The following is an 11841-nucleotide window of genomic DNA, read 5'->3' on the forward strand; positions in this document are numbered from 1 at the left end:
ATGATGATTTGGTCAATAATAACATCACTTTGCTCAATAATACATGATAGGTTTCATATTTTTTTTTGAATTTAATTTAAATAAATATAAATGTGTTAGTATTATACTATTATACTAGTTTTTAACCAATTTATTTTCACATAATCATAATTTAATATCAATTTAATTTGATATATCTAGTATTTTATTGATAGTGTTAACAAAATAATGAAATGATGGTTTACCCGTATTGTATCATCGAGTCAATAATATTTTAAATTAATATTAATGTCGATCCGTCCCGCTATATAACCCGTCCTGTGATATTTTTAAATGTTTCAAATTTATTATTTCTGGTATAATTAAACGGTTTGACTAAAAGACGGGGTTAAATGAGATATAAACTTTTAAATATGGATGCTTGTTAAGTTAAGGTTCATATTCATTCAAATTTAGATTCATTTTAGTCTTATTTATAATATGATTTTGAACTATGTCTAAAAATTTTACCCGATGTGGAACGTTGAACACACAATTTTTCTTCATTGTTTGAGTAATACAGTAGAACCTCTATAAATTAATACTCGATAAATTAATAAACACGATAAATTAATAAATTTGGCCGGTCCCGAGTCGGGCCAGTATAAAAATTAACCAAATTCGATAAGATAATAAGATAATAATTTTTTTGAAATCCCTATGTAAAAATATAGTCTCAGTAATATCATAAATTAATAATCATATAAATTTGCACATATATATATATATATATATAATAGTTTTAGAGTTTTTCATAAAAATAGGTAAAAAATTTTGTAAGTTTTCAAATTTTGAATATGTATAATTTTTGTTTTAATAGCCGTATAAGTTTTTAAAATACAACAATGGATGTCACTATTTCTGAATTTTAATTTATGTATATCGTTTGTATATGTGAATTCTATAATCGTTGTTATTCATTGTTAAATTAATTATTTTTTCTTCGAAATATTAAGTGTTTAAGGCTAAAACTATAAAATTTATAACATCCAAAATATTAATTTTATTTAGATCACATTGCTTTAACTCGTATTTTTTATAAAAAAGTTTTCACAATTGAAACAAAACTTTCTATAAATTAATAAATATTAATTTACACTATGAATTAATAAAATATCATGGTCCCAATATTATTAATTTATAGAGGTTTTACTGTACATGTTTGTTTTTCAAAATTCAAATCACGACAAATGCAGAAAAAAATCTAAAAATTTATTTATTTTATGTATTATATGATGATATAAAGCAAGTCAAAAAATATATCAAACAAAAATGATAGGGGAATCATAATTTTAAATTTTAACAAAATCTTTTAAATATCTATACTATTAATATTTGTAATTAAATATGGACCTGGATCCAGATTGGACTGCGACAATTCAACGGTTAATCACACATCCTTTTGCGAGGTATGACTACATTCTTATCCGCTTGTGTTTCCAAGCTACCATATATTACATATGGCGTGAACGGAATGAGAGAAGACACAACAATATATATCGTACACACTCTCAACTAGCCCGTACTATTGAGAGAGTTATCCGTTCAAGAATAGTGTCGTTGCGATATTTTGAGAATACGAAGCTCCGAGGTTTGATCCAAAGGTGGTTTAGCTCGAGACAAAACCAATAGTAGCTTTGTGATTTGTTCTTGATTCCAATGCTCTGCTCTCTTTTGCTTCATTTGTTCATCCCTTGTAAATAACTCTATTTTTACATCAACTAATTTCACATTTCATCATCAAAAAAAAATATATATATATTTGTGTTTGGTTATATGGATAGTAGAGAATTAGTTGTAAAAGTTGTTTGGATACATGTATTTAAGTATTTTGTTTTCCTAAATTAGCCTTAATGAGTTTCTTAATTTTTTCTTTAAAACAATAGCATTATATGTACTTCAAAAATGTATATATAGATAACACATATATGGGCAAAGATAAATAATTTGGTGTACATATATGATTTTTTGCATAATTGTTAATACATATACATTTCTTTTTTTTTTGATAAGCCAACATATACATTTCTTATACAAAGTTATTGACAAAAAAAACATGTTGAATTTTTAAAACCTCTAACGAACCATAAATTTTGATTTTGATTTGTCAATAAGAAAACACAGTTTTGGAGGAAACTACAAAAACAAAAAACAAAAAAAAACGAGTTAATTATTTGAACCAGATAATCATTCAAATTAGCAATTATATTAGATTACATGTTTGGTTAAGAACCATACCTACAATAAAATTAAAACCATAATAATGACAAGTTTGAGATCTTCTCTGATACGTACAGTTAGAAGATCTAAAGTTGAACAGGAACAAGATTCACACTCAATCGAAGAATATGAAGATCAGCTCCAGAGAGAAGAGATTTGGAAATTTGATTACTTAAACGTAAACGAAGCTGTAGAAAGAGATGCTTATATAAAATTATCATCTATCCGGTACAAACTGCTTTTCTCTAAATCAAATTCTTATGTGTAAACCACACTGTCTAATACTAACCATTGATCTTATGTTAACATAACAATAAAACACACCGAGCACAGTGTCAGTTATCCTCATGAAGCTTATACACACGACAGCGACCAAATGTAAATTAAGGACTGCATTGACAAGTAATCACTAGAAAGTAACATAAATACATAATTCACCTCACAAATGCTTTGAAGGGAAGATGGTTGCTCTACTACACCCTTTCTCTTGGGGATAAACTGTTCTAAGAAAGCATATTGAGAAAGCTTTTGTCCAATCTCCCATCATGCAACATATTAGTGATCAAGCCAAAAGTTGAAGCATTTCCAGCAAACCCGCAATTCCTCATTTCTTTGATGAATTCAGCTGATGCGGTTTTGTCACCATCTCTAAGATGTGCCCTAATAAGCGTGTTATAGGTACGGTCATCTGGCAAAGGCCCATCTTCTTTCATTTTCATGAACAAGGCATCTGCTTCTTGCAGTAGGTTTTTGCTACAGAAGCCTGAGATCATTGTAGTGTAGGTTACAATATTAGGCTTCACTCCTTTAAGGCTCAGACTACAAAATAGATCCCACCCATCTTCCACCTTCCCAGCCTTGCACATCCCTTCAATCATAATACTATATGTATACATATCAAGTTCCATTTCACTCTTTTGCATATACTCGAATACCACCAATGCTTTCTCTAGCTTCCCATTATTACAGAGTCCATCTAACAGTACATTATTTTTTCGTTTTTATAGAATACATACCAAATAATCATGTGATGTAGTATCTTTTATTTTTAAAAAAATATTATGGCAAAATTAATGGTTCAGTTTTATCTATATTTAAACTGAATTCTTTGTAATATATATTTACAATGTAAAAGTATATTGTATTCTTCACACAAGCAATGTATATGTCTAAATGTGTCTGCTTTTGCATGAAAGGAGAACACTTGGATCAAAATTAACACACTCACACACAAAATAATTTTTCTTCTGTTCAATGGTTGATCACACCCATCATAACAAAAACATAAGGCATATTTTTCTGTTCTGTTTTAGTTCACTTAAGCATCTAAACATACGATTGTTTTCAATCGTCCTCAACTCTACCAAGTTCTATGAATATATATGAGTCATTAGTGTTTTCGTCTCTGAAAGGAACATGAGAGTTACCATTTCATCATCTTCACCGCTGCCATTGTCGTTGTTTGCTTGCACCTCCTCCTCTATTTCTTCCTCTTCACACTGGACATGACTACCTGCGACCTAACATTGAGAATTTGAAAGATGTGTGAAAACTATTCATATTGAAAGGTGAAAAAATCTTCTTTTCTTTATGACTTAAGATTTTCAGAAATGTGGAAAACAAATTTTTAGAATAGACACGAAAGTATACTACTCTATTTATCCTTATTTTGTATATAAGGAATTGTTTATTTAAATGAAATTAAGGGTACAAAGTCATTGTCTTATCATAAGAGGTATTAAAACAATATCAACGCCTACTACCCTTAATTTCATTTTATTAAGACTATGATTCTAAAGTTTATAAGGTTTTCTCTAATATAAGGTTTTCCCTCTATTTGCTAACTTTGGATGTCTCTATTATATCTCCAACCCACCTCTATAATTTGTTTCTAAACTCTATTTTAGATGCAAATCTATTCCAACCCACCTCTATTCTTACTTCTAAAATAGAGATTTTTACTTTTTGCTCTTTATATGGAGGATCTCTATTTTTTCTTGTATAAATAAAGTTAAGACTTTTTCAGAGAAAAAAATAGAGGAACACATTGGAGTAAAAATAGAGGATACTCAACTCTATTACAGAGATATAGGTAAAAAATAGAGAAATATATTGGAGATGGTCTTACCCCCTTTTTTTTGTTGCGTAACGAATATGTAGAAGTAATCTTAATCTGACTTTGCAATTATCATAAGAGGTGTTAAAACATTTAAAACGAATCTATATGTGTCCACATAATTTCTTTCAACTTTATAAACCAAAAGTTGGGATACAACAATTTAGATTGTTATGTGTTCTTTTTTTATGTTAACTTCGATGAGAAGGATATAGAATTAAAAAGTTTGGACGACTTGTTCTTTTGGTTATAAGATAACAACAACTTCGTAACATTTAGTCTATATATCTTTGATAGTGAAAGACATCCAAATACATAACTTTACTAAAATATTAAAAAGAAATCTATAATTATGAATGTTACATAATTAATATCAATGTGCTTGGTTCAATATTACAGGGAATGCTAAACAATTTAAAAGTCAGAAAATCTAAACTTATTATTTACACTCCTTGCCTAAAAATCCCTAGGTTACCTGAGCTGGGAGTTGATAGACGTTACCTAAGTTGGGTAAGCGATATATTTCAGGGCTTTAATACCAGTGGCCAGGCCACACATATTAATTCATAGTAAGTTGATCAGGCTCCATGGTGGTTCCTCTCTTAGACCAGAGAATAATCACTGCTCTCAATTAAGTTGCCAAAAAAAATATATTTCATCAACTTGATCTCTTCGTATCCATCCAATCAACGACAACAAAGACTATTTGGATTGCTTACTACACCAGACCAAGTAGACTACATTCTAAGCCAAGTTCATGAATGTAAAATGTTTAAAACGTTGGCCTTTATGTAGCTAATGGACACAAAGTTTAGCTAGGTAGAAAGGGAGTAAAAACTGGAAACTCTTGCATGGAACATATGAAACAATAACGGTAAGGCAACATACTTCGTATCGTAAAGGATCCTGTGATTCTAATTTTTAAAATAGAATCTTATCTAGACTGTGCAATCCAAAATGCGGTCTCCCGAGTAGAGATGTGTTCACCCTATGCATACCTCCATAGAAAAAAGAAACAGATGGGTAAAGGCGTAAGATTAATGAAAATTGAGCAGAAGTCAAGGGAAGTGCAAAGAAAAGAAGAAGAAATAAATAAGATATGGACCGCCAATCTTTTAAAGATAATCTCCTCACCATGAGATCAGTCTCTAATTTACCACTGTTATTGTTCTGGTTTCTTGACTGTTGAATCTCCGATACCCTGGAAAAAAAAAACAAAACTAAATAAGACTGTAATAAGTTTTTCAATATGGGAATGAGTGGAAGGATTGACAGGACTACACAAATGTATCATTGATCTACTTAGCCTTTTGACGTGTTTTGTTCTCGAAAGGAACACCCACATGCATCTTCTTCGTCGGAGTAGGAGCAGGAATGCTCTAATTCTTTTACGGTGATAATATATACATCGTAACTAGGATCGGACCCGCGGTCCACCGCGGGAGAATATTGGTTTACATATGTTGCGTTTAATGTTGTGTGTTTTTTAGTAGAACGAATCGTGTAGTATACTTATAAATATTCATAATAACGAATTGTAGAGAAAATGTAAAATTGTTTATAAATATACCCATCGTAATAATTATGATTTACAAAATAGAATTTTGTGTTTTAAAATTCTAAAATTAGACGATTCATGTGAATTAGAGCAGTCAAAATAGGTCAAAAACCGCGGGTCCAGCAAACATCATCTCACTATGGGGCAGATTTGGGAAAATATATTAAACCCGCAAATAAGCGGGCCACATGGATTAATTCGCAGTGGGTCATAGGTATAATCGGTTTTCATCCGCGGGTTGGCGGATCAGCCCGCATATTAGTATTTATTGATAAAATTATAATTTATTCAATATGTGGTAATTTAAACAAACTTTTAATAGTATTTTGATTTATTTATTTATTTTAGTAATATTTTAAATTTTGGTTACTTTAAAATTATTTAAACAAAATCTATGGACAATCCCGCAAATCCGCATATATTCGCGGGACGTGTTTGTATTTCATATATGCTACCCGCGGGTCGTGCGGACCGACTAACTACAAGTCAAAATATTTTTTGTCTATCGCAAAACGGACTTAACGGGACGAATCAACTCGCTTTGACAGTTCTAATAGGAATATTATTTAGTCATACAACAAAATGAAGTTTGGACATAGTAATAATAGAATATGTATCTTATTTGTTAGATGAGAGATTGAAAGATGAAGTATAATGATTAAAAATTAATTATTATTTTTCATGATTCACAAAATTTAATAAATACTTATCATCTTGTTGAATAATTCTAAAATCATATTCAATAAATCTTTATAAATTGAAAATTAAACTTCTTTGGTAAGCTATAGGTATGAAAATATCATAATTTCGATTTAATCTAATTAAATTAAAATTAGTTACATGGATTTCATATCTATTTAATTTACACGACCAAAATAAAAATATCTATTTAATTTACACGACCAAAATAAAAATATCAATTTAATTTATAAAACAGATGGGTTATTTGTGATAAATTTTCTAGAAATCTTTAAAAGCAAGTAAAATATCTTTCAATTAATGATAATTGGGTAAAATGAGCGAAATTAATGACAAAAACGTTGATTGTTATGGAATTAGTCCCAAAAATATATGAACAAATTTATTATACGTAATTAATGTTTAATATTGTTTGAAATATGCTTTTATTATTAGTTACCATAAGTACAATAAGATTTTATTTGATTTCCATAAATATTTGATTTTATTTCGATTTTTCATTATTAATTCGAATTTATATTCCAAAAAATTTTCAAAGATCCGATTTCAGAATTTCAGGTCAATTTTCTGATTTTAACCCGACCCATTTTCATTTGTACTTCTCTTTTAATAGTATAGAGATGACAGTGATAATAGGAAACTCCCCAAGTGGATCAATTTGAATAAGAATCTTCTTCAAAAGTTTTTTTGGTCAGTGTCTTCGCAGGGACGGAGGTATGTAGAGCTGTCATGGTTTCTTTTCTGAGTGGCGTTACAAAAAATTTGATGGTGATGGTTGCACTACGGACGCAGATTTTATAGGGTGGGAAGAGATGATATCAATGAGACTGAAGTGGCCATTTAAAGTAAGTGGTAACGACTTTAATTTCAGACAACGGGAAGACGGAGCGGTTTGAGTTTGGCGTTCATCAATGGCGATGTAGGTTTAGACGTGGAAGAAGAAGAGTTAGTGGTGTCTTGTTTGGGATTTTTTTTTTTCGGTTTTAGTTTTAATGGGCTAAAGTTTGAGAGTTTTCTGTAAAGCCAATTAAGAGTATATGGATCGTAATTAATTTATTTTAAGCGTGTTCTAAGGAAATGTTGGAGTGAGACTATTTGTGAATTTGATGCTGACGTGGCTTTCTCTAAGCTGTGTTTTAGTTTACTGATGTGGATAGGTTGAGAAGCTTCAATTAGTCCCTTTTATTAATAAGAAATGGTAAGAGGGGAAAAAAAAAGTAAACAAAAAATTAATATAAATTTGGAAAACCTAACTTAACTTTTTATGAGATTTTATTTTATCATATTTCATCAATTGGGTCTAAAACCACCCTTTTAATTGGGCCTAAACCATTAACCAGCCCATTTTACCTTATTTTTCTCTGAAATAACAAAAATACCTTAACCTAGAATCTAATCTTCTTCTTCCCGCAGCTTCTCCATTCCTCTCTCTTGATCTCATGTGATCTTCTTCTTCTCCATTTCTCTTCCTTTTCGATCTCACTTGTTCTTCTTCTTCTCCATTTATTCCTTTTCGATATCTCTCTCTTTGTTCGCAAGTCCTCTTCTTCATAGATCTAGGTGAGAAAGATCTTCACAAAATCGTTCCATCGTCCATCAAAGATATTCACAAAGGTAGATGTTCACAAAATTGATTGATTCGTGTCTGTTTTTGTGTGTTTAGTAATGGGTTATACCCTAATTTCTAAAATTTCTCTGATTTCTCTTTGCCCAGAAATTCTATTGTCATCACCAAATCAAGCTTCTTCTTCTCTTAGCAAAGACCATCCGGCGAAGTTGTCTTCTTCTTCTTTTTTCCGGTAAGTTTCATGTTATTAGTTGAAGCAGAGCTTTCGATTAAAGTTACTTTATGAGTTTGCTTAAGATCTCTCTCAATCAATTGGGTCTAGAATCTATCTAATTGCTTCAAGCTTTAAAGATATAAAGCATATATAGATAATTTGAATTTATTCATGTATTGAAGTAGTTGTATTTTTGACTTTGTTTGGTGTTGGGTGGATATGCGTTTGGAGTTGCAATAAGCTTCTCACTTATTTTTTCAACTTTGATAGATTCTTGCTCCTTTTGTTTCTCTATTTTTTTTTCTTTTGGCTTCTGCAATCTTCTCAATTTCAGCTATTTTTTTCTTGAATTTTTTTGAGTATTCAGTTTTCTCCACTTCTAAACTCTCCTGATAAAAAAAATAAAAATAAACAGAAATAATTTTTAAATCGTAGTAAAACTAGATAACATAGACATATATACATTCATAGAAGAGACCCCTGTTTGAAAAATCGCTAGGCGCTAGTCGGGCGCTCGGTATGGGCCTACCGATTAATCGGAAAATCGGATTAAAATCGGGGATTAATCGGGGACTAGTTTTAGGTTTATTTTAATATTTTTAAAACATATTAATCTAATATTTATTTCAAAATTGCAGTAAACACATAATAATGTATTTTTGAGACATATTTTTATAATTTTTATTAAAATTTTATAATTTTTATTAAAATTTGAACATAAATTATTATAAAACATCACAAAGTCCTAATTCTAATGATTGAATAACAAAAATAAAAAGTTTTTTTATACTTGTAATCTAAAAATAATCGGGATATGTAAAATTATACACCGAACTTCCTGCGACGATACAGTTGGCCCCAGCTGCAGCCGCTGCATCGATTGTGGAAGGGCCTAAGCCGCCGTCCACCTGACCCAGGAGATAGAACTCAGTTTAAGGAAAGATCAAACACTGTCTGAACAGTAGGATTAAGATGCCTTACCTCAATATCAAGTGTTGGGTACTTGTTCCTCAATGCCCGGACCTATATCAAGAATATCAAAAACTGAGGTTACAAGGGGATTTCAATAAGCAGATGGGATTTCGATTTCCAGAGTTGGAAACATAACCTTGTCCATCATGTTGGGCATGAACTTCTGGCCACCAAATCTAGGCTCCACAATCATCACAAGAACCATTTCAACCGGATTTGTACCTTCAATACCAGAGGATAGACTTGTTCAACAGGTGTTCCAGGCTTTAGAGCCACACCTGGCCTCATCCCAACAGACTTAATATTTTCCACAAGTTCTTGCCAATTCTCTGAAAATAAGCAAAACACAAGTCAAGACCGAGCATTAGGATGAGACAAAATTGGAGGATGGTGTAGGGGAAAGAGCTATCTATATATACCTTTGGCCACCTCAACGTGCAATGTGAAACCAGACGCCCCAGCTTTAGCCATTTGATCCACGTAATCCATGGGGTTCGTAACCATTAAGTGGCAATCAAGATATGCACTGTGATAAAAGGAATGATAAAAGTTTTCAAGGACATGAACATGTCAGATATATTAATCAAAGGGATGTAGTGCATTACTTAAAGTTCTTAAAACGAAGAAACCAAGGTTGTGAAGTTGCAATTGAGACCATATCAAGACCAGAGGATTAGATATCGCACATGGCTGAAGCAAATTTCTCGTATAACTCTTGCCTTTAACATTTGTTCCCTTAGAACAGCATTGCAAGGTTTCTACAGAAGTTTTTAACAATAATATTAAAAAAAAAAAAAAAAAAAAATAGATGAGAGAGATGAGAATCTATTTTTTAATGAAATTTTTGAGAACTCATTAAGAGACTGTTTTTACACATGTCAACATCTGCTTGGCTTTTTAAAAAATTATAATTTAAATTTTAAATAAACAATTACATTAAATTATATATTTGAAAATGATATAAATGAGAGACTTTGAGAGTCGGTGTCATGCAATGCATACTCAATTCTTTTTCATCGAAGAGAATAAGGTCGTGCTTAGAGAATAATCAAAGAAAGTAAACTCGTATTTTACAATAAAATCGAATAGAATAAGGTTAAAGAAAAAGATTGTTACTGGTTTAATCTCTTTCGGCATTGTGTTTACGTATAACTAAAAAATGGATCGCACATCAAATAATATTGTCTTATGTCCATTTTATCAAACCTCATCCTCCGACCGTAAAAGCCAACGAACGCCCACTGAAACTTTAGCATCGACAGCTTCATACTGATCAACAAACTAGACCGCTATCGAACAATAAAACAGAGTAGTGTACATGTATTTAAACATTCAAGGCATGAGTTTTCCCACCGCTATTCAATCATATAGGAAAAATTTTGGGTGGCTTTGTAGTCAAGTTTAAAGACAGGATCACTGGAGATCTTGACTCATCCAATCATAGTCCGTTTTCTACCTCGTTGCCTCACTGCATAACCAAAAGAAGACTTTTTTAAGATTTGAAAACAGAGTTGGTTTTATGAGGGGACATGGAAGAGGGTTAATAGTACCTTGCGCGAGCTTGTTAAACGTGGCTGACCATTGCTTCGAGGACTTCCTATACGCTGTCAATATACGATCCATCTACATTTGAATACAAAATACACCATTTAAGATAGAAAGACCCATCAAAAGTAGTGAAGTTATAATATATGCATCACTCTTACCACATTCCCGCATGAAGAATGCATTGAGAGTAAGGCTCTTTCAAGCACATATAAATCAACAGCTTTGTCTTCAGGCAAGGTCGATGTGACACTCAAGCCAAAATCGATTAGTACCTGAGAATATATCCATTGTCATAAATCATAAGTAAACTAATCAAGTACAGAAGCTCTGCAGAATGCAGATACTTACCAGCTGATTTGTTCCACTTCTGACTAACATATTTGATGTAGTCAAATCACCGTGAGCCAGGCCACCATCATGGAGCTTAGCAATTGCAGCCCCAATCTGAGCAGCAACATCATCTAACCGTTCCTCAATAATCCCATTGGCCCCAAAGTCAAGGAAAATGTCTTTAACAGAGACGCCCTCAATGTACTCAAGTGTTAAAGAGTGAAGCAGAGTATCCACAGCATAGAGGATTGGAGTACAAACCCCGAGCTTTCTTGCCTTTGTCATACACCTAGCCTCCTATATACAACAATGTACGCACATACAAGATGAAACACTCGATTTTTCCATTTTTCTCTCTCAGATTCAAACAACGAAACAAGTAAAGGTGATGCGAAAATAAACCAACCGCATTCAAGCGTTTGAGTGTGAGTTTCGCATCCAAAATCGGGTGTCTATATTTCTTCGAGAATCGTTCTTTCACAATGGATCTTCTTCCGGTAAATGTAGACTCAAACACCCTCTATAGATAAAACTGAAAACACTTAGTCTTTCCACAAAAAGCAAAAAACATATACACTGATTCCTCCATATAAACTTAC

At 31.7% G+C, this 11841-nt stretch overlaps 2 protein-coding genes, 1 long non-coding RNA gene and 1 pseudogene across 3 annotated transcripts; 1 reads left to right on the top strand and 3 right to left on the bottom strand.

Moving 5' to 3' along the window:
- Positions 1–2741: 2741 nt before the first annotated feature.
- On the bottom strand, positions 2742–3146 carry LOC110230848 (pentatricopeptide repeat-containing protein At1g63130, mitochondrial-like). Its single transcript, XM_021035034.1, has one exon. The coding sequence runs from the start codon at positions 3144–3146 to the stop codon at positions 2742–2744; it is 405 nt and encodes a 134-aa protein (XP_020890693.1).
- Positions 3147–8030: 4884 nt separating this feature from the next.
- Positions 8031–8674, top strand: LOC110230668. Its single transcript, XR_002333790.1, has 2 exons — positions 8031–8225; positions 8326–8674. It is a non-coding gene; the product is annotated as an uncharacterized LOC110230668 (long non-coding RNA).
- Positions 8675–9085: 411 nt separating this feature from the next.
- On the bottom strand, positions 9086–9934 carry LOC9322481 (annotated as a pseudogene).
- Positions 9935–10417: 483 nt separating this feature from the next.
- LOC9324029 (TP53-regulating kinase) lies at positions 10418–11759 on the bottom strand. Its single transcript, XM_021034164.1, has 5 exons — positions 11649–11759; positions 11261–11539; positions 11071–11184; positions 10915–10987; positions 10418–10832 (listed from the first exon to the last, which is right to left on the bottom strand). The coding sequence occupies exons 2-5, from the start codon at positions 11525–11527 to the stop codon at positions 10795–10797; spliced, it is 492 nt and encodes a 163-aa protein (XP_020889823.1). The 5' UTR covers positions 11528–11539; positions 11649–11759; the 3' UTR covers positions 10418–10794.
- Positions 11760–11841: the final 82 nt, after the last annotated feature.

Source organism: Arabidopsis lyrata, assembly GCF_000004255.2.
Source record: "Arabidopsis lyrata subsp. lyrata unplaced genomic scaffold ARALYscaffold_2, whole genome shotgun sequence".
Classification (NCBI taxonomy): Eukaryota; Viridiplantae; Streptophyta; class Magnoliopsida; order Brassicales; family Brassicaceae; genus Arabidopsis; species Arabidopsis lyrata.